This window comes from Chiloscyllium punctatum, chromosome 1, assembly GCF_047496795.1.
Source record: "Chiloscyllium punctatum isolate Juve2018m chromosome 1, sChiPun1.3, whole genome shotgun sequence".
NCBI classification, from domain to species: Eukaryota; Metazoa; Chordata; class Chondrichthyes; order Orectolobiformes; family Hemiscylliidae; genus Chiloscyllium; species Chiloscyllium punctatum.
In genome coordinates this window covers 50,096,320-50,118,977 of record NC_092739.1, presented here as the reverse complement: position 1 = coordinate 50,118,977, position 22,658 = coordinate 50,096,320, and the positions used below count along the sequence as shown (strand labels likewise).

General features: G+C 39.7%; 1 protein-coding gene across 3 annotated transcripts in view; it reads left to right on the top strand.

Moving 5' to 3' along the window:
* tapt1b (transmembrane anterior posterior transformation 1b) overlaps positions 1 to 22,658 on the top strand; it is a 115,890-nt gene that overhangs the window by 68,245 nt on the left and 24,987 nt on the right. For all 3 annotated transcript variants that reach the window (XM_072557815.1, XM_072557632.1, XM_072557726.1), the window contains exons 8-11: positions 6,743 to 6,823; positions 9,339 to 9,448; positions 10,712 to 10,771; positions 13,290 to 13,358. In XM_072557815.1, the coding sequence (XP_072413916.1) occupies positions 6,743 to 6,823; positions 9,339 to 9,448; positions 10,712 to 10,771; positions 13,290 to 13,358 (320 nt within the window). The remainder of the gene's footprint in view (positions 1 to 6,742; positions 6,824 to 9,338; positions 9,449 to 10,711; positions 10,772 to 13,289; positions 13,359 to 22,658) is intronic.

Genomic DNA, 22,658 nt, shown 5'->3' with positions numbered 1-22,658 from the left:
TTAGGGGTGGACAATAAATGCTAGCCTTATCAGCAAGACCTATATCCTGTGAAGGAATTTTTAAAAATGTGTTGGTGTTCACTTGGTATTTTCTTAGTAAATTAACTACATTTTTACATGTAAACACATTGGAATTGAGGCCCTGATCAGATCAATCATGATAAACCTTTCCCCTAATTTCATACTGGCTGAGTGGGCCTGTGTGATCCATGCTTGGCAGTGACTTTGTAACTGGACTTTGTGCGTAGTGATCGGTGATGCACAAGAAAAGGCTTGGAGCTGCTTTGCATGTGCATCTTAGAGCAGACATCAGCCATGATCATATAAATTTGCAAAGCACACTTAAAAGGCTAAATGGCCTACTCCTCTTAATTTCTATGAACCGTTCTATGAAGAGAAGAAGGCAGCATAAAAGAATACCCAGAATCTGGGACCTGAATTGGTAGCATAGTTGCTGGATGACCTAGGCTAAGATTGATGGAGACTTCTGGGATTTGTGAAATGGCCCAGAGGGGAGAGGGAAAACACAACTGCTGAAGTGACAGAAATTTGAATAGCAGTGGAATTGAGGATTGGCATAGCTAAGAAAAAAAGTGTGGATTTCTGTGAAGTCAGACTGAGAGCTCCTGGCCTTAAAAACACTCCCAACTTGGCTAGTTCTGTTGCAAGGATAGATATCTCATATTGTTCTTCTCCCTGCCACCTGCAGGGAAACAGACCCTTTGGTCCAACCCGTCCATGTCGACCAGATATCCCAACCCAATCTAGTCCCACCTGCCAGCACCCAAATCATTAAATTTAGATTCAAAACCTTCTGAAAGGTAGGTTTGCTTACCCATGCCCCTCACACATATTCAGAGCTAATGAGTTATAAAATAACAATGGAGAAAGTGAGGACTGCAGATGCTGGAGATCAGAGCTGAAAATGTGTTGCTGGAAAAGCACAGCAGGTCAGGCAGCATCCAAGGAGCAGGAGAATCGATGTTTCGGGTATGAGCCCTTCTTCAGGAATCCTAAAGAAGGGCTCCTGCCCGAAACATCGATTCTCCTGCTCCTTGGATGCTGCCTGACCTGCTGCGCTTTTCCAGCAATGCATTTTCAGTATAAAATAACAATGTCAAGTATGGAAAAGGTGAGGAGAGAAACACCCAATCATAAATTTGTTTTGAGAAAAACGTTCTGTTGTCAGCCTTATAAAAGTGTTAATCAGACAGAGCCATTGATTGTTTCCCTCATGTCTTACCTCTTAATCTTGTCCAAATCAACATCCAGCAATCGCGACTCACAACATTGTTATTGGCTCAGTACTGCTATCTGCAATGGCCTAGTCAGCCATTCAGTTCAGGGAAATGGTGGACTTGCTGGTGGTATCCATGTGTGATGAAAGAACAAGAAAAAAAACTAATAAATGGGAAAAGAAAATCAACCTTTGAACATATACTTCTGACTTAGTCATCTCTACTTCATCTTGATATTTTTACGATGTTAGTCTCTTCTGTCTAATCCATAATTTCCTACCTCCACTCTGCTGTGTTCTTCACCTGAAGCTAATCTGTTTTGGAAACCTATTGCCCTACAAAAAAACTAATCCAGTATCAACAAGGCCAAACTGTAAATTGGGTCAGTGCTCTTAACACTTTAAAGGAGCTAAGCCAACTTAAGACCAGTTTCCAGTCACCTGGAAAGCAACTTTTCTCTGTTATAATTACTACTAAAGTTCCATAAGCTTTGATATTCGTATGTTAAACTGAAAACCGTTTTTATTTTGAGTAATATCAGCTTTTCCAGTTTACTGCTAAAAGAAGCCTTTATCTTATAAAATATTTCTTGTTATCAAACCTGGAGTCCTATTCAATATCTGAGGACATTCCACAGTCATAATTCTCTCCCAATGTTTTTAATACTTGATGCTCTGAGTACCAATAATACTGAAAAGCTCTAACCTGCAATTTTAACACATCTTTTGTTTGTTTATGTAATGTGGGCATAGTTGGCAATGTCAGCATTTATTGCCCATTCCTAATTGCTCTTGAGCAAGTGATTGTGAGCCACCTTATTAAACCACTAAAGTCTATTACTGAGTAAGTTTATCCATAGTTATGTAAGGAAGTGAGTTCCAATTTTTTATTTTCCAGTGAAAGATTTGTAACATAGTTCCAAGGCAGGGCTGTGTGTAATTTGGAGGGGATCTTGCTGTTAATGTTATTCCCATGCATTGTTGCCCATGTCCTCTTAGGTGGTGGGATCAGTGGTACTCTCTCATTTGGATAGAACATGTGTTGAAAGCACAGTGATGAGTCACTGTGGTGCATCTTATTAGTGGTATGTGCTGCTGCCACTAGGCGTTAGTGAGAACAAAGAAAATTTACAGCCCAGGAACAAGCCCTTCAGCCCTCCAAGCCTGAGCCGATCCAAATCTAATGTCTAAACATGTTGCCCAGTTCCTAAGCATCTGTACCCCTCTGCTGCCCACCTGCTCATGCATCTGTCCAGACGCATCTTAAATTAATCTACTGTGCCTGTTTCTACCACCTCTGCTGGCAATGCGTTCCAGACACCCACCACCTTCTGTGTGAAGTACTTGCCGCGCGTATCCCCCTTAAACTTTTCACTTCTCACCTTGAAAGCGTGACCTCTCATTATTGAATCCTTCACCCTGGGAAAAAGCTAATCTCCATCCACCCTGTCTATACCCTTCATGATTTTGTAAACCTCAATCAGGTCCCCCCCCGCCCCCCCATCTCCTTTTTTCTAACGAAAACAAACCTAACCTATTCAACCTCTCTTAATAGTTGGCATCTTCCATACCAGGCAACATCCTTGTAAACTTTCTCTGCACCCTCTCCAAACCGTTCACATTCTTTTGGTAATGTGGCGACCAGAACTGTACACAGTATTCTAAATGTGGCCGAACCAATGTCTTGTACAATTTTAACATGACTTGCCAGTCCTTATACTCAGTACCTCAACCAGTGAAGGCAAGCATACCATATGCCGCCTTGACCACCCTATCCACCTGTGCAGCAACTTTCAGGGTGCAGTTGATCTGCACTCCCAGATCTCTCTTCCCCATCAACTTTTCCCAAGGGTCTTCCGTTCATTGTATAATTCACTCTAGAATTAGACTTGCCTAAATGCATCACCTCTCATTTGTCTGGATTGAACTCCATCTGACACTTTTCTGCCCGACTGTTCAGTCTATGTATATTCTCCTGTATTCTTTGACAGTCCCTTATGTTTTCTGCTACACCACCAAGTGGTGGATCAGTTGCCAATCAGGCTACTTTGTTTTGGGCTTCTTGAGTATCTTGGAACTATACCAATCAAAGCAATTCGAGAACGTTCCATCCCAGTCTGGACTGGTGTCTTATAGATGATGAGGGACAGGTTTGTGGGGTATCAGGCAGTGAGTTACTCACTGCAGAATTCTTAGTCTCTGACTTGCTCTTTTAACCACTATGTTCATGGAGAGTCCAGTTGAGAGTCTGGTCAATGGTAACCCCCAAGAATGTCGATTCAGTGACAGTAACACTATTGAATGTCAAGGGATGTAGTTAGATTGTCTCTTGCAGGAGATGGTCATTGCCTCGCATTTGTGTGGCACGAATGCTATTTGTCACTTGTCAGTTCAAGCCTTTATATTGTTCAGATCTTGTTGCATTTGAACATGGACCACTTCAGTATCTGAGGAGTTGTGACTAGTATTGAACATCCGTGCAGTCATCAGTGAGCATCCCCACTTCTTGTCTCTGAAGAGTGGGCTTAATATTAGGGACTTGAAATCTCTTGTTATTATTATCCTATTGTTCTAACACTGCTCTGAGATTTACCAACATACCAGCCTTTTTATCCGTTCCTGACCGGCCATCTATAGTACACCCACAGCAACATCTTTGTCCTGCTTTGTTTTAAGTCCTACCATATGGCCTCATTTGAACAGCCTTCTAAGGTATCATCTGCTCTTACTACAGTAGTTAACTCCTTGATCAATATTGCAACACCCCCTCTTTTAACCACAGGCGCCCACCCCCACACCCTGCCCCTAGCCTCCCATCCATCTCTCCTAAGGATACTATGCACAGAAATATTGAGCTGCCAGTCCTGTCCCCCCCCCCCTCAACCATGTCGCTGAGATATGGTTAGGCCCCATTTGGAGTACTGTGTCCAGTTTTGGTCCCCACACCTCAGGAAGGACATACTGGCACTGGAACGTGTCCAGCGGAGATTCACACGGATGATCCCTGGAATGACAGGTCTAGCATATGAGGAACGGCTGAGGATACTGGGATTGTATTCGTTGGAGTTTAGAAGATTAAGGGGAGATCTAATAGAGACGTACAAAATAATACATGGCTTTGAAAAGGTGGATGCTAGAAAATTGTTTCTGTTAGGCGAGGAGACTAGGACCCGTGGACACAGCCTTAGAATTAGAGGGGGTCATTTCAGAACGGAAATGCGGAGACATTTCTTCAGCCAGAGAGTGGTGGGCCTGTGGAATTCATTGCCACGGAGTGCAGTGGAAGCCGGGACGCTAAATGTCTTCAAGGCCGAGATTGATAGGTTCTTGTTGTCTAGAGGAATTAAGGGCTACGGGGAGAATGCTGGCAAGTGGAGCTGAAATGCGCATCAGCCATGATTGAATGGCGGAGTGGACTCGATGGGCCGAATAGCCTTACTTCCACTCCTATGTCTTATGGTCTTATGGTCTTATAGTAAGTATATTACATCCCATGTGTTAGTCAGCACTCTCACCTCATCTGCCTTACTCGCAAGTCACCTTGCATTAACATATAAGCCTTCCAGTCTTGCCAGGCTGCCTGTTCTTTAGGCAGTATTTACACTGCCTTCTAGATCGACTAGGTGCTTGTCAGTGTACATCCCTAATGTACCTTCATTTCGTATTCCATACCCCTGCCAAACTAACTTATACTTTAGTATTTAGATGAGCCCCTGAAAGCACCATAGCATGCAAGTCTATGAGCCAAATGTTGGAAAATGGGATTAGAATAGATTGGCGCTTGATGATCAATGTAGACACATTGGCCTGAAGACCTTTTTCCTTGCTGTTGAAATTCTTGACTCTTTAATTTGCATTCCATTAATCTGAGTATCTGCCCATTATTTCTACTCTCAACCAAATCTCTATCCTTATCAATAGAATGCCCAAACCAATAAAGGGCTAGTTGTGACCATATTAACATACTCTATTCCTGCACCTGAAGTCTAAGTTTGCTGTGCCATTGAAAAGGATCATAGCTGATCTGATTGTAACCTAAGATCTACATACCCACGTGCATCTAACCTGTCAACACCATGCATAACAAGAATCTCTCTACCTTTATTGTAAAACTATTCAAAGGGTCTACTTCCACCATTTGTTCCAGGAAGAATGTGCAAACCCCTCAACCCTCTGAGAGAAAATCTTTTTCCTAATCTGTTATAAATGGGGAAACTCCTGAATGAATTAAAATTAACTTGCTTATCTGAAAGGAGTTTGAAGGGAAAAGGAACTGGTCTTGCAGATTTAGGCTAATGGAGTAAAGATGATGAGTTTATGGCCAGTTGAAATTGAGAGTCCCAGAGGAGTTTGGGTAAGATTGAGTGAAGGAATAGTTTGATCAGGTGATGGGAAGAGAAGATATCTTGGATTGAGTAATGGTGGAAGAGGAAGGGATAGGGATATGGAATACGAGTACTGATTGAAGAATGGTAGGGAAGGGGTAACTATAAGTTGAAACCAAAAGAGAAAATGTTGGAAAATATCAGCAGGTCTGGCAGTATCTGTAAGGAGAGAAAAAGCTGGCATTTCGAGTCTAACTGACCCTTTGTCAAAGTGTTGACAAAGGGTCAGTTAGACTTGAGACATCAGCTCTTTTTCTCTCCTTACAGATGCTGCCAGACCTGCTGAGATTTTCCAGCATTTTCTCTTTTGGTTTCAGATTCCAGCATCCACAGTAATTTGCTTTTAACTATAAGTTGATATTGGGTGATGAGTACAGAATAGGTTTCGTAATGATAGAGTGAATTGAGGTTGATGAAGTCACAACAGTTTTATCATAGCTTCGTATGATACAGTGTCTGGTTGGGTAAAACAAATATTTCTGCTAAGGAAATGCTGCAAAAGGCAAGCAACATGCAGTTGAAATTAGGGCATTGCGTAGTTCTCATGAGCAGTGTGCAAACATCATTTGGAGACCTATATGTTTTATCTAATCATCTGCGGTAAATATCAGATTTGCAAAAAGGTATATTGTCTCTTAATTACCAAAGCATTTTCATTTTAAGCTCTATCAGAAATGCTATGGTAGGTGTATAACTTTCTAGTTGTTTGCAGTGAACTCTCAAATTTCTGTTGCTGTCAGTTGTATGTAGTCTGATTTGGACTAGACTTTCATGTACTTTTAAGGCTAGCATTTATTAAAAATGCAGTTTGTTCTTATAGTGCTTCAAACCATGTCAGTCATTTAGACTTTTAAAGGCATTGGTGCAGTAGAAAATAAAATGATGATAATATATGGGATAACTTGTACAACATCTCTACAGTTATTTTTTCAAAAGTTTCTGTACTCCATGTGATTTTTTTTGTTGGAGATGCTATGAATTGTTATTTGCTATTTTTAAAAAATGAGTGCTTAGAACATCATGACAAAAAGATACAATTATTATATCATGCAAGTTATATAGAATCATTTCTAGGTGTCTTTTGCTTTGTCATATAATGTAAGAAAAAAATCTTTTGCAGATATCAGAGAGAGGTTTAACAACTATGTCCTTCTGCTGATTGTTTGTTTGAGGAACATGGAACAGTTTTCGTGGAACCCAGGTATAAATTCCTTGCAGTTAATTTCAGTTTTCTCAGATCTATTCTGATTTGCAGAATAATATGTGCTTCCATCTAATGATATTCAGCCGTAGTTTAGTTGTGATTTGAATTGCTTAGTTTATTTTCAGTATTTTTCATTTAAAGTGAATCAATTTTCAATAGCATTTTGGCTTACTTAAATAAACTAAATTGAAGTTGAACAGAGCAAATTTACTGTCACATATATTGTGAGAGAAATTCAGGATTTCTGGGGATTTGATCATGTAGGAGTTCACCTCATCCACTCTTGTGACTACTGAGGAGCTGCAGAAACCATGTTATTTTTTTTCTGTCGCTCTTCTTTTCAAGTTTCTCAAAATGACCAGGAGAGTCACTATAGAAATTCGCCCCATTAATTTAAGTTGTCCACTTCCTTCATATCCAACATTTCTTACATTAATTTTAATATGCATTTGTAATTTATTTCTCTAGTTCATTAAGTTTTATTGTCTTAGTATGTCATGTAGTATGTAACTATATCTACGTATCTTGCATGGTTTGGGTCTAAAAGTGAATTTCAGTTGAACAGATTTATTTGACATATAATTGTACAATAAAACAGTAATTTGTCCAGAATTGCCACGAAAGATTAAAGTACATTTGTGTTGGTATGAGCTCCAGATTAATTCATGTTTGAATTAATCGTTAAATGCCATGAGTAAGAAAGCAAGACTTGTATTTATGGTAGTAACTTTCACAACCACAGCTGATACTGCAGTGCTTTACTGCCAATGAAATACTTTGCAAGAATATTCACTGTTAAATTTTAGAAAATGGGGCAGTCATTTTGCACAGGTTTAGCTCCCACAAGCAGTAAAATATTGCCCAAATAATCTGTAATATTTATTGAGGAATTAATTTTGACCAGGCCACCATTGGTAAATTCCCTGCCACTTTTCAAGATTGTGTTGCAAATTTGTTTATAACTAACTGAGAGGAAAGTCAGGGAAAGATAGTTTAATATCTCATCTGAAAGATGGCATTTGTAAGTGTCCTTGTGCAATATTCCACTGGAGCATAAAGTTTAACATTTCAAGTGTGACTTGAGCCCTCAACCTTCTGATTCAAGGAAAGACTGCTGCCAATTGAACCTTAGCTAACATTATTATAACTTCTGTGGAGTTAACTTATTTTCATCTGACAATGAAATTATTGCTTTGTATTGTTATGATAATGTGTAAGTTGACAGTTTCCAAACTGATTGGAACAATAAGGCCTCTTCCATGTGACCACTTGGTGACGGAATAGGCAATTATTATTCTCCATAAGGTTGCCACACGGTGCATTCACAATTCACTTAGCTTTCCTTAAATATCTGTGTTTAGATTTATTTTATAAATATTCTTTTAGCACATCAGGAAGCCTCAAGACAGGTTTCAAACCTGAGCCATAAGTGTGTTCTAAAAGATGATTATTGATGTTATCCCAAAGTTCATGGAGAATGAAATAATGTTATTGGATTTCCAGCCATTGGAAATCCTCGTTGAATCCCTAATGTCTTAAACTTTTAGTGCAGTGTATCACCAACGTTTATATACCCCAACTGCCTACTGTCTATGGAGTAATTGGATATTTAAGTTTTGAAAATGATTCTTCACAAACTCCAAACAGACCTATAAGCTTTCTGGAATCTTAAATGCTGTCACTATGGTATTGGAGCAGATCACAGGATTTAGTGTTTCTGTGGTAACTGTATTTACTGAAAACCAGGGAAAAGTCAAATTTTATTTGCTGTGTTTCACTTGGAAAACAATTTTTACTTGCATGCATTGAACTCCTATTACATAGTCACACAAAACATAAATAACTTGAATTTCTAAAGATCCTTTCAGAAGATTTCCAATTCTTACAGTCAGTGAAGTATATTCAACATGTAATCACTCGAATGCACTGTAGGAATGTCTTCTTAAAGAATGCTTTATTTTCCCCCTTATTTTTCTTTTCTTTATCTGTGTGAAAGTTTGCTAAATTAAGCAAATTAAGGAATGACGCACCACAGATATATCAAGTTTTATTGATTTACAAAGATCTTTAAATACCTTTACTTGAAGCTCTAATTAATTATGCTGAAATGCTTTTTTGACAACGGTAAAGTGCACTGCACACTGACTGCTTGGAAGTTGTCTGTGACTGTATGTTTGAGTTTTGAAAGTAATCGTTACTGATGAGAACTATACTGTATTCAAGGATCTATCAATAAACAATACAAGAAAGTAATTTATTTAGTTTTGAAGATAGACAGATCTTTTGCTCTTCTAACTCCCTAGAATTAAGAGTGAAGGTGAAACATGGAGAGATGAAATGGTAAGCAAAACAACAGGAACTCCTGTAGCCTAAAATATCCTCAAAAGTAACAGAGTATTTTTGAATGGATAAAATTTGGTAGGAGTTTGTTTTTTTATATAAATACAATATTAATTATACTGAAGCTGGAGAATTATTTCAGTAACTCTCAGATTTTATTTCTCATTTTCAGATCATCTCTGGGTGTTGTTTCCAGATGTTTGCATGGTAATAGCATCCGAAATAGCTGTGGATGTAGTTAAACATGCTTTTATTACAAAGTTTAATGACATTACAGCTGATGTGAGTATGTAGGTAATTATTATTATAAATAATAGAATTTGCAATGATATCGTATTGTTTAAGTTCATTCAGTGTCCCAAAGCATTTCAATACTAATATATTGGCCAGGGAGTGGTTGGAGCAGCGTAGACTGGAGCTGGGCGTTGGGACTGTGTGCATTGCTAATTCCTGCTGATTCTGTGGGAGTTGTCCAGAAAGTTGAATTTTCGAGTGGACACTAACCTGGCATCTGGAACCCCCTAAATGAGTCTAAAGTCAGAAAATGTGGGGGATTCTGACTAGCAATAACTTTTCCTAGATAACTTGATGAAAGTGAGTACTGCAGATGCTAGAGATTAGAGTCAAGAGTGTGGTGCAGGAAAAGCACAGCAGGTCAGGCAGCATCCGAGGAGCAGGAAAATTGACATTTCGGGCAAAACCCCTTTTGCCCAAAATGTTGATTTTCCTGCTCTTCGGATGCTGCCTGACTTGCTGTGCTTTTCCACCACCACACTTGCCTAGATAACCATCAAGCTTACAGATTAAAAACATGGAAAACTATTAAACTGACTCACCGATCCCTCTCCTTGAGCCTACCTTCTCTGACACCTCCTGAAGCAACACCTCTCCCTCCCTTTTTCGTTCCTGAAGCAATATCTCTCCCTTCTCTTGCCATCCCTTTGCACCACACCTATTCTGTGTGGTGATCATAGATGCGACTCCAGAATGTTATGTTGCCTCCCTGATGTCATATTGTAATAGGTAGTTGCAGGACATCATTCAACAGGGTGGCTGAACAGCTAGAGGTGGTGGTCCATTCGGCCCAACGGAGAAGATGAGGATTTACAAAATGCTTCAAGATGCAACTGGTATTGGCTTAGATAATTGCAAGTTAATAGGTTAAATGGGATTAAGGGAGAAAGAAATTAATTTTAAATCAGGGTTACTGTGCATGTATATAAATGCATGGAGACATTGGTGCAGACTACCATGTGCAAGTGTGATGTTCTGGCAGTAACAGACCTGGCTCAAGGAGGGGCAACAAACATAGAATGATGGTGAAACTTAGCAGACCTGTCAGCATCTGTGCAGGGGCAAACAATTAACACTTTAAGTCTAGTAGAACTCTCCTTCAGTTCTCTCTTCTGTCTCTCAACTTTCGGACAGCAATTTTAAATATGCATAGAGCACAGTATCTGCTTAAAACAAAAAGAGAATGCCAGATTTTAAGTATGCATATTGTTGGCACCCTGCTAATGTAGCTCTGCTTTTTCCTATACATAGGTATACAGTGAATATAGAGCTAGTCTTGCATATGACTTGGTCAGTAGCCGCCAAAAAAATGTAAGTATAAGAATACAATTTCTTGTCTGTTATTTTATTAAAATATTTTATCCAATTCATATTTGCCATTTTTCTCCAAAATGAAAATTTAAAGGAACAACTTATATTGGGAATTGTGTTTCAAGAACCAGTTTTGCTCATTTCACATTATGAAATCCTACATATCAGGCTGATTTAAGCTGTTTTAAAAACAATAAAAAGCACAATGGAAGTACAATGTTATTTGCTGATTTTTAAAAAGAATAAATTGTGAAACATATTATCTAATCCTGTAATTTTCAGGCTGAGGAGTTACATTAAGAACAGCCAGACTGGGTTCAGAGCAAATTTCTGGAGTTCTTTCTCCACCTTTTAGTTGGTTTGTGTTTGTGTGGAAAGATCCAGTGAAACATTCACTGAGCAATATTGCCATGTGATTCTAGCCTGTAACTTTGTGCGGTGATTCAGATCTAATATGAAATAATGAGGAAACCTTGCCCACACCAGTCCACTGTGTGGAAGATCAAAAATCTACTTCAAATGTTGCATGTAAATTCCTCATGTGCACAAGCAAGCATTTTTAAAAAATCCTACAACCAGATGGGTCAGCTGCAACCATTTATATGTCCCTTCTTTACTCTTCCCTCAGAGCAGCTTCAGCTATAATAACTTTCAAAGATGACCCTCCGGCAATACTCATGTATTTAGTTCCAAGTAATGTACACAAACCTGTACAGCCTAACAGTTAAGAAATGGAAATAGCAATAATGTATTTTCTAATGTCCACTACAAACCATTAATCAAATGAGGTAAAACTTAGAACTACAAAAAGTGCAAAAAAAATTAAAATAATTTTGTTCAGTTAAACAAGATAAAGTTCGATTAAAATTGAGAAAGCGTTCGAAAGTTCATCCAGGATTCAAGTGCTTTCCTAGATCACCAAAGTTATCAGTACATTTTGATGTTGTTATGGAAAATAAAATGAAAATATTGACATTTATAAAAACTCTAGGAACTAGAAATCCAAATACCTGTACTTTGAAAATGCTATTACAAATGGATCATAAAAGAAGCCAGTGGGCATTTTAGCTTTTATAAAAACATAAAGTACAAAGATGAAGAATCAATTAAATTTATACAAAACATTGGGAGACATTGGGGTGCTGCGGAGTTGGAGACTTTCCAAATAGGGGCCCAAAGCAACATTTCTTCTCAATGATTAAAAGGTCTTTGCAATCTGTATTCTATGGTGTCTGCTGGAATCACTAACTCCAGTGGTATATTCCATAGCCCCTCAGTATTTAATTGGAAGTTGTTTTAAAACAGCATTTGTCAGGTGTGACTAAAAAAATTCAGAAATATTCCTTTGAACTTGGCCTCGTTAATAAGTTGACAAAAGATTATTTCCACCTAAGTGACATATCAAGTATGGTAAACTTGGGCTCATGAAATTTTTATAAAAGAAAGGAACAGGCATTTTGGGAATACCATTGAGATAGGAGTACAAATGTATAATGCAACAAAATAGTGGTGTATCTTTACAGATTTAAGTTCCCAATCTCAGTAATCTCTGCATGAAAGAATCAAGTACATTCCCAAAAGTTGGTTAGCATAAATGAAAGTAGAATTCTTATTTGCCTCTGTTATGTGCCTAATGGCTGCCAAAGGATAGCACTTGTAGGTGCAACAAAATCTGCTCCAAGTCATTCACCATTCAGACTTTGACAGAAATCTCTATTCCTTCAGTGTCATTGGGTCAAATCCTGAAACACACTCTCTCATGGCATTAAGGGTGTACCTACATCAAATGGATTACAGCAGTTTAACAAGGCAGCATGCCATTGCCTTCTCAAGGGCAAGTACGATTGGGCAATAAATAATGACACAGCCAGCAATGCACCAGTGAAAAGAAAAACAAGCTAAACATCAACAATTGCTAAGTACACTGAACTGTATGGAATTTCCTGTGAGTTCAAAGTGGTGTCCATTAGGGCAGCAACTATTACTTCACTTTTGAGAATATCTATAAAAGTCAGTATCATTAAAGTTTATTTTTGAGGTTAAAAATTAGTAGTCTACTTTCCCATGTGCTTAATTCTGGCAAGTTGTGCAAACTCTAGATGCATCCTGTTAAACAGGCAATAAATGCTGATATGCATTGTAGATTTATTGCTTATTGTTTAAATTAAGCAGTTTATGCTTCAAGGAATACTAAGCTATTTCTTCCCTCCTATCAGTGGACCTTTTTAGCTTCAGCTTTGTTGTCCAATTATTTGGTTCTCTTGCTAAACTATAACTTATTGTCACCTCTTCGTGTGGATCAAGCTATCATAAAATAATGCATAATTCAGTTACCTTTGTGGTTAGATTGATTATGTTATTTATTCTATTGAGATAATGCATTTCTTTAGAATGGTTGCTGCACCTAAATATTAGGGAATTTTCACCAATTCACCAGTTAGCTGACTTCATTACTTGTTCACTTTATTATTTTGTTAAGGTCTATTTGATGGTGAACATTGAACAATTTTCTTTACAGGCATATACAGATTATAGTGATACAGTTTCCAGAAGAATGGGCTTTATACCACTTCCACTAGCAGTTTTGGTAAGTTAAAGTAGTTATTACACATTTATATAGAAAGTTGAAATACTTTTGCACTTCCATGTTTTAAAGTCATAATTGCTACTGGAAATAGTAGTTGAAAAATTTCCTCTTGGGTTTTTGTTTGCCATAACTGCAGTAGAGACTGGGATTTCTGACCTAAGTGTTTCAGTCATGACTAAGTTTTGGGCAGGCTGATACACAGTATGGGATAATAGTAGATACATTTGGAAAAGCCCGTAAATATGGTACCATATAAAGTTGTTACTGGACAAGTAATCCAAAACTCTGGAGTAATAATCTGAAGAAGTTAGTTCAAATCTCACCATGGCAATTAATGAATTGAATTCAGTTAATTAAAGAAAATCTATAATAAAAACCTCGTATGAATTGTGTTGAACATTAAGCCATTGCAATATTGTAAACTGATTCATTAATGTCTTGCGAGAAATAAATCTGTCACCTTTACATAGTCTGGTTTATATGTGAGTCCAGCCTATATCATTGTAGTTAGCTCCAAACTGTTCTATGAATTGACTGAGTCATTCAGTAAGACAGTCCACTGCACCTTCTCAAACACCGGGGATGGGCAATTCATTCAAGCGTTCTAGAAATACTCCTATCCACAAATAAATCAAAACAATGTTGTAGAATCAACTATGAGAGATCATCAAAGAACAGATTAGAGTAATTGAGTCTAGAGATGACAAAATTCTAAATACCTATTTCATTGATGGCAATGCTGCAGTAAAGAAAATGAGCCAGTTTGGTAATGGATAAAATACATTGTTTCAAAGCACAGTTTGACAAAACTGAACATGTAAGAAAGCAGTGTTAAAGGTGATTGGCAATGATGGTGGCTTTAGTTTTTGGCAAGTTGAACAGGTTGTGACTCCTTGTTATTGCATAGACTATTTGACAACATGAAACTGCTGGTTTGAGAGAGTTGGTGGAAAAGTAAAGTTGGATGTCATCAGCATGGACCTGGAAGTGGACTTCATACTTTTTGAATAATACTGAGGGGCAGCATGTAGATGAACAAGAGGAGAGTCTTGAGAATGAATCACCGCAGACTTAGCATGCCAATTTGGAAGTGCAAAGAAAGACCAGTGCTGGAGATCTACTTAGTCGGCATGGAGTCTGTCAAAGTGATGATGGGTTATGACTTTGGTTGACAAAATCAAATATCATTGGAAGTTTGAGATGTTTCAGTTATGATAACACCTCACTGTCACAGGCACAGTAGACATCATTGCTGCCTTTGACCAGTGATAACTGTGTAGAAGTCAGATTTTTAGAGAGATGACTGTGAAACTGAGAGGCTGTGTTCAATGAAATTAGAGAGATGGCTCAGTAGTTAGATTGATCATGCATTGTTTTGTTGAGGAGGTTGTAATTACAGTGGTTTTAGAAGGGACAGAATGGTGTCTGAGGAAAGTAACCCATCCACTATATCAGCTTGCATGATGGTTGGGAGTATAATTAAATGTGATTGTGGATGTAGGAGATGAATCACAGAGGATAAGAAAAACAGAAAATAGATAGAGATGAGAGAAATTTAAAGTGGGATTATTCAGAGCTAGAAATGATAAGATAATGAGGTGGGAAAAAAATCTAATCAGGAAGAGAACATAGTTATCAACATTTGACACAAATAATTTTTACACAATATTTTATGTATATAAACATAGTTTATGTCAATTTATCGAGTTAATTTTTCACATAGGTTGTTTTTGAAGTGGGTTATTTTAGTATTTTGCATAATATTTAATGTGTTCACACCAAATCTGACTATAACATATATGTGCCATGTGTGTTCAAATTTGATGTCATGTGGCAATTTTAACAGAGTAGAAAATTGATTTAGCAGAAATGTCATGATGGTTGGATGACCAAAGAGGGAATACTGTTACAATGACTTGAAATTACTGTTTCCATCACAAAGACCACCTCTGCAACATTGCCCAACTGTGCCCTTGCCCTCAGTCCATCTGCTGCTGAAATCTTTAATCCAATGGATGTTATCTCAAACTTCACTATTCAATGTTGTCCTTCCTGGTTGTTCCACTATTCACCAACATTCCAAAACTCAGTTTCCAGTGTCATCATTTTCATCCAGTTCCTTTTACTTAAACCCCTTATGCACACTGGCATACATTCATTGCAGGTTTACTAAACAAATCAAGTTTATAGTTCCCATCCTGACGTTCAAATTCTGCCATGGCTTCATAGTCCTATCTCTGGAACATCTTTCAGCATTGCTACCTTCTAAATACATTATGCTCTTCAATTCTAGCCTCTTACCCCCTTTGTTTCCTTCATCCCATCGTTGGAAGTCCAGGCTGTAAATTGTGAAATTCCCTCTCCATATCTTTGTTCCTTTAGTTTTTTCTTCAAGGATACTCATTTTAGTCATCCATCAAAATATATCTTCCTTTGGCTTGATGTCAACTTCTGGTTAATGATGCTCATGAAAAGATTTTTAGAACTTAAAGCTACTAGATAAATGCAATTGATATTGAAATATCTTGATCACACTGTTATGAGTAATTATAACTTAAAAAAGGCATAAGATCTGGATACTCTACTTTGAGTTCATTTGAAACATCTAAGTTGAAACATTTTATGGTTCAATATAGCAAGCTGTGGTCCATTTTAAAGTTCTAAGTTTGAGCTGCAATAGAAATTGAAGATTTAGATTATACTTTTCATTCTATTATTTCTTCTTAGGATGTGTGCATTTCTGGGAAAGCCGAGATCTATTGCAATTCTAAGTGCCTTGAAAAGGTTGAATTACTTACATAAAAGTCTAGTTAATTTTACTTAATTTTTCTGCAAAACATTTTTGATTTTTGCATGATTAGATTCCCTACAGTGTGGAAACAGGCCATTCGGCCCAACAAGTCCACACCGGCCCTCCGAAGAGTAACCCACCCAGACCCACTTCCTCTGACTACTGCGCCTAATGCTATGGGAAATTTAGCATGGCCAGTTTACCTGATCTGCACATCTTTGGACTGTGGGAGGAAACCCACGCAGACATAGAGAGAATGTGCAAACTCCACACAGACAGTCTGCCCAAGGCTGGAATCGAACCTGGTCCCTAGCGCTGTGAGGCAGCAGTGCTAGCCACCGTGCCGCTCCAGTGGGGATTATGTAGTTGATTCCACTAAATCCAACTTTGCCATAGTGTAGCACCATCTCTAGTAAGTAACCTGTCCCTTCACAGTTGCCAGTTGTAATTAAACTGCAACCATTGAACCACCTGAAATCCTAAAATTAAATTTTGAACCATTTTCAAATTCAGCTGACATTTGGATGCAGGTGGTTCAGGGATCAGATGGCTGTACTAGTTGAACTTGGTTTGGTTCTGAACTTTCATTCCAAGTGCCAAATGTCCGGCCTGTCTACCAATGAGGACAATGATTTTAGATTAGATTAGATTACTTACTTACAGTGTGGAAATAGGCCCTTTGGCCCAACAAGTCCACACCGACCCTCCGAAGGCAACCCACCCAAACCCATTCCCTTGCATTTACCTCTTCACCTAACACTATGGGCAATTTAGCATGGCCAATTCACCTAACCTGCACATCTTTGGACTGTGGAAAGAAACCGGAGCACCCGGGAGAATGTGCAAACTCCACACAGACAGTTGCCCAAAGCAGGAATTGAACCCGGGTCTCTGGCGTTGTGAGGCAGCAGTGCTAACCACTGTGCCACCGTGCTGCCCAATTGCATGTTTTAGTCTTTGCTACATGATTAGATATTAGGTGCTTCTTACAGTTGATGTCTGCATGGTGAGCAGTATGTACATAATATTCAGAGCCTATTGCCACCATGTTTTCCTAAGCACCACATGACCTCATTGATACTGATCTTTCTACCAGTGAGAGATGCAGAGCTTGAGTAGCAACTGCTTTGCTATGTGCAATGAAATATCTGTAGGTTGAGTACAATATCGTAAGTGCATGTCCTATGTAATACCTTCCATCAGCTGCAGTTTCAAGTCCCCATTTTCTCATTGATCATATGTTTGATATTTGCCTTTGTATCTAAAACCTACGGTTGTGTGAACCCACCAACCATAAAGTTCTAATATTCTAATCCTATGTACTTCACCAATTCTTGAGGGCTTTGGAGACCCTTCCTTACCACAAGTCTGATTCCTTCTCCAGTGTAGATCAGTTGTAGGTCACTGCACACCTGTATATTTTCCTTGCTGTTGCTTCCACTTATTATGAAATATCCACCTCTTAAATTTATTCATGAACTTGTACAGGGCTAGTGGACGTCCTTCTGTTCTGTGCCTAGGATATCTGGATGATAGTCCATGTCTTCTATGCACTGAATTGAACATGAGACATACCAAAGTGTCATTTATCTCTGCTTTGTATGGTCATGCTGGACTCTTTACAGTCCAAATTTGACATCTGCCAAAAACCTTGCTAGTCCTGCTGTCAGAATCAAAAAGGGAACAGGTGTTCCTGCACGTCTTAGCTTGGAGAGATCCTCATCTTTCTCTTTCATTACCTGGTTTGGTTAAAACCATTGGTAGTCACCCTGAATTGCTAGGTTGACTCCCAACGTTTTATCATTACCTACCATCTCTTAACCACACCATCATCATCTATCCTAACCATCCTCATCATCAAAAGCATGTAGGCTTCATAAACTATTCGCCGAGCTGAGAATATGTTTTGCAGACGTTTCATTCCCTGTCTAGGTGACATCCTCAGTGTTTGGGAACCTCCTGTGAAATGCTTCTGTGATGTTTCCTCCGGCATTTATAGTGGTTTGTATCTGCCGCTTCCAGTTGTCAGTTCCAGCTGTCCGCTGCAGTGGTTGGTATATTGGGTCCAGATCGATGTGCTTATTGATTTGAATCTGTGGATGAGTGCCATGCCTCTAGGAATTCCCTGGCTGTTCTCTGTTTGGCCTGTCCTATAATAGTAGTATTATCCCAGTCGAACTCGTGTTGCTTGTCATCTGAGTGTGTGGCTACTAAGGATAGCTGGTCATGTCGTTTCATGGCTAGTTGGTGTTCATGGATGCGGATCGTTAGCTGTCTTCCTGTTTGTCCTATGTAAACCAATGTAGTGTACAAAATCCCATGCAAGGACTGCACAAAACACCTCTAAATCAACAGGATGATAATGGATCACTAAACGGCCTTCACCAGGTTTTGGAATTGTGGAATGCATCTCAATATCAAATTTTGTTTCAGGGTTTTGTGAAGATTTGTAGTCGGGTTGTGGATGCGGTTGTTGGTTTGCTTGCTGAATTGGTGGATTGCCATGCAGATGTTTTGTCACCATGCTAAGCATCATGCATCATCAGTGCAATTTCCATGAAATATTTGTTCTATTCCACTAGCTATTTATATGATCTGGTCTGTTAAGGTGGGTATTGTCATTTCTGGTTTTCCTCTGCAGTGGTTTGTATGTGGCGTTTATTTCTACATGCTTGTGATGGCATTCTGGGTTGAAAGCCACGTCTCTAGGAATTCCCATACATGTCTCTTGTTAGCTTGTCCTAGGATGGTTACATTGTTCCAGTCAAATTGGTGGCCCTCCTTGTCAGCATGTATTAAGATGAGGGAGAGTTGATTGTGCCCTTTTGTTGCTAGTTGATGTTTGTAAATCTGGATTGCTAGTTTTCTGCAGGTCTGTCCAAAGTAGTGTTTATGGCAGTTGTTACACAGGATCTTTGTTATGTTGGTTCTGCATGTTGTGAGTATGGGGTCTTTTGTCCTTGTAAGTAATTGGTGTAGTGTGGCTGTGGGGCGCACTGAGGAAGAACACCTACATAAGGTCTTCAGAAACAACAAGTACCCTAGCAGCTTCATCCGCCAGTGTCCATCGGACAGACAAGGTCGAGAGGACACTGTACACACCAATTCACTGGTCACCCTACCTCGGATCAAGAACATAGCAGAAATGACAACCAGACTCCTATGACCACTAGGAATAATGGTAGCCACACTATGCCAACTACTTACAAGGACGAAAGACCCTGTATCCACAACATGCAGGACCAACATAATATTCAAGATCCCGTGCATCAACTGCCATGAAACTGCCATTGGATAGACTGGCAGAAAACTAGCAATCCAGAAACACGAACACCAACTAGCAACAAAACAGCACAGCCAGTAACAGAATGCCAGCAACAAGCATGTAGAAATAGACCCCATATTACAAACCGTTGCAGAGAGAAACCGGAAATGACAACACCCATCTTAACTGAGCAGGGCATATAATTATCAATTGGAATAGAACAACAACACTTCACGGAAGCTGCGCTGATGATGTTACCTAGCGTGGTGATGTAATATCTGTATGACCACGCGCCAGCTTGGCAAGCAAACCAACAACCACATCCATTATGTATCAATGTGTTCCTGTGGCTTCCAGTTTCATTAATGTATCATGTGGAATTACAATGATAGCAGTCTTAATGGATTTCACTGAGCCTGAACTGCAGTTAAGCTTTATGGGAGTTCACTTTGGATTGTTTCTCAAGTATGTGAATGTAACAGGAGGATAGGCCTAAATCTGGACTTGTGTTGGTCTGATGTTCAATATCATTTAATCTCTTGAAAAGTATAAATGTTCTGGAAATAAAATAGAGATATGTTTAAGTTACATTATCAAAATAAATTGCCAGGATAGCTTTTCAACTCTCTACTTTTCTCATTCCTGACTTTACATTTCCTCTGATTTCTGAAGGAACATGCATTCTGGCCTTTCAACTTTGAGCCCAATTTTGCATCTAACTCAGACTACTGGTGGGAATGTACCCTTAGTGGAAGGAGTAAAATTAATTGAAGTACTCTCAGTCCAGTCACTGGTAGGTACAGAATATGACAGCAACTTCTGTTAAGCAAATAATTAGTATCAACTAGCAATCTCAATCCTGGAATTGCTGCAAGCTCCCTGAAGTCTTGCCTTTGTTTGATCAATTGAAATTGCCTGCTCCCGAAGGCCCTTACATGATGACATCTCTCACCAGGAGAATTCTGTCTAACTGGAGTAGGATAGAGAGTCAGGAATTATAGATTTCAGCAATCAGGGGCCTGGAAAAGTTTCATCAAATGGATACTCTCAGCAGTGAAAGGGTGCTCAGACGTTGGGCTATTGTGTCTAAAACTGGTTGATCCCTCAGTTTCCCTCTTACCTGCCCTTGGCTTTCCAATCAGGTTCCCCCTCAGTCCCCCAACTGCCCACCTGTCTGCCATCAGTTTCCTTCTATATTCCCTGCCTGCCCTCAGTCATCCCGAACTTCCCCCTCTGTCCCCTCCTTACCCTTGGCTCCCTCCTTGGTCTCCCTTTGGCTTCTCCTCATTCAACCTGCTCCCTTGTGGCATAAAATTATAAATGAAACCACCAAACTGCATGAGTTCTGGTATTTTTTCAATGCCAATATGTGGTACTTGGTAAAAGTTGTTCACTGCCAGCAATCTTCCTTTGTCTTTCCTTTGCCTCAAGCCTAACTAGTGGTAGAGGATACAACACTATCAGGCAGCGGAGCTCTTCTTGGATAATAAGAAGGTTGATTGCGTGATAGCAATAAAGATAATTACAGTTCTGTGTAATTACAACAATTCTAGGGAGCTGGTAGAGATGCATTTGCTCCCTCTGAAAGCTAGAGTGGAGCTCCCTGTGTCCACCCGCATGCTGTGCAACATCAGTGAAATAGGTAGAGGCAACGTAACATGAACTTACCTAATTGGTCATAACAAGATTAACTCAGAGAAAAGGATCCCTTCCCTTGCGGATACCTTTCCAAGTTCAAAAATATTAATGCTTTAAAAGAGCCAATTTAGCCATATCTTTTTGAGTTTAAAAATGTGTTTATTTGTTACGAAACTATGAGGAAAAGTAAAACGCAGCACATATACATGCGCAGAGGTTAGAAATAAGAATTGAGTGAAAAGATAACAGTTAAAAAAGTATAGAAATTCATCTTTGGTTTGTCTATGCAGTGTAGAATGTGGAATGTTGCATCCATTAAGTTGAGTGATTTCAGGACTGTTGACTCTGGCAGCTAGTTTGAAGATTCTGCATTCTGCGGATTACCCAAAAGTAGTTGTCCAGTTTCCTCCTTTTTTGATTGGAAAATTGCTTTCAGAAGTCGGAGACCAAGAGAGACTTTGAGTTTTTCCTTTTCATCTGCTAGTGCAGGGGTATCTAGTACATGTCTTTCATCCATCCCAATAACACTAGAACACCAGCACTAGCATACAAAATCAGAACTGCAGTTGATTTGCAGTTTCTTTTGTATTTCTGGTAGGGGAGAACACAGTCATGTCTTTTGTTATTGCTTGGAAAGCACAGCAGGTTAGGCAGCATCCGAGGAGCAGGAGAATTGACGTTTCGGGCATAAGCCCTTGATCAGGAATGAGGTTTGAGGGCTGTGGCTGAGGCTGAGCAGGGGTGGGGTTGTGGTTTGGGGGGGATGTAGCTGAGAAAGCGATAGGTGGATGAAGATGAGGGAAAAGGTGATAGGTCAGAGGGGGGAGAGATGGACAGGTCTGTAGGGCAGTGGCAATTTGGAGGTTTGGGACTGGGTTAATGTGGGGGTGGGGGGAGGGGCGGGGGGGGGGGAGGGGAAAGGGAAATGAGGAAACTTGGCGGTGGGGTTGCTGGTTGTGGATGTCCCAGAGATGTTCTCTGCGACGATCCGCAAGAAGGCGTCCTGTCTCCCTGATGTAGAGGAGACCACACTGGGTGCAATGGATGCAGTAGATGACATTGGTACAGATACAGGTAAATTCTGACGGATGTGGAAGGATCCCTTGGGGCCTTGGATGGAGGTGAGGGGAGTGGTGCGGGTCCAGGTTTTGCACTTGTTGTGGTGACAGGGAAAGGTGCCAGGAGTGGGGTGTGGGCTGGTGGGGAGTGTGGACCTGACGAGGGAGTTGTGGAGGGAATGGTCTCTTCGGAACGCAGATGGAGTTAGGGAGGGAAATATACCTTGGTGGTGGGGTCTGTTTGGAGGTGACAGAAGTGGCGGAGGATGATACGATATATGCGGAGTTTGGTGAGGTGGAAGGTGAGGACCAGGGAGGTTCTGTCCTTGTTGCGTTGGAAGGGGTGGGGTTCAAGGGCAGTGGTGCGGGAGGTGGAGGAGATGTGCTTGAGGGCATTGTCAACCATGTAGGAGGGGAAGTTGCAATCATGGAAGAAGGAGGCCATCTGGGACTTTGAGGTGGAATTGGTCATTCTGGGAACAGATGCGGTGGAAGTGGAGGAATTAGGAATAAGGGATGGCGTTTTTACAGGAGGTAGTGTAGGAGGA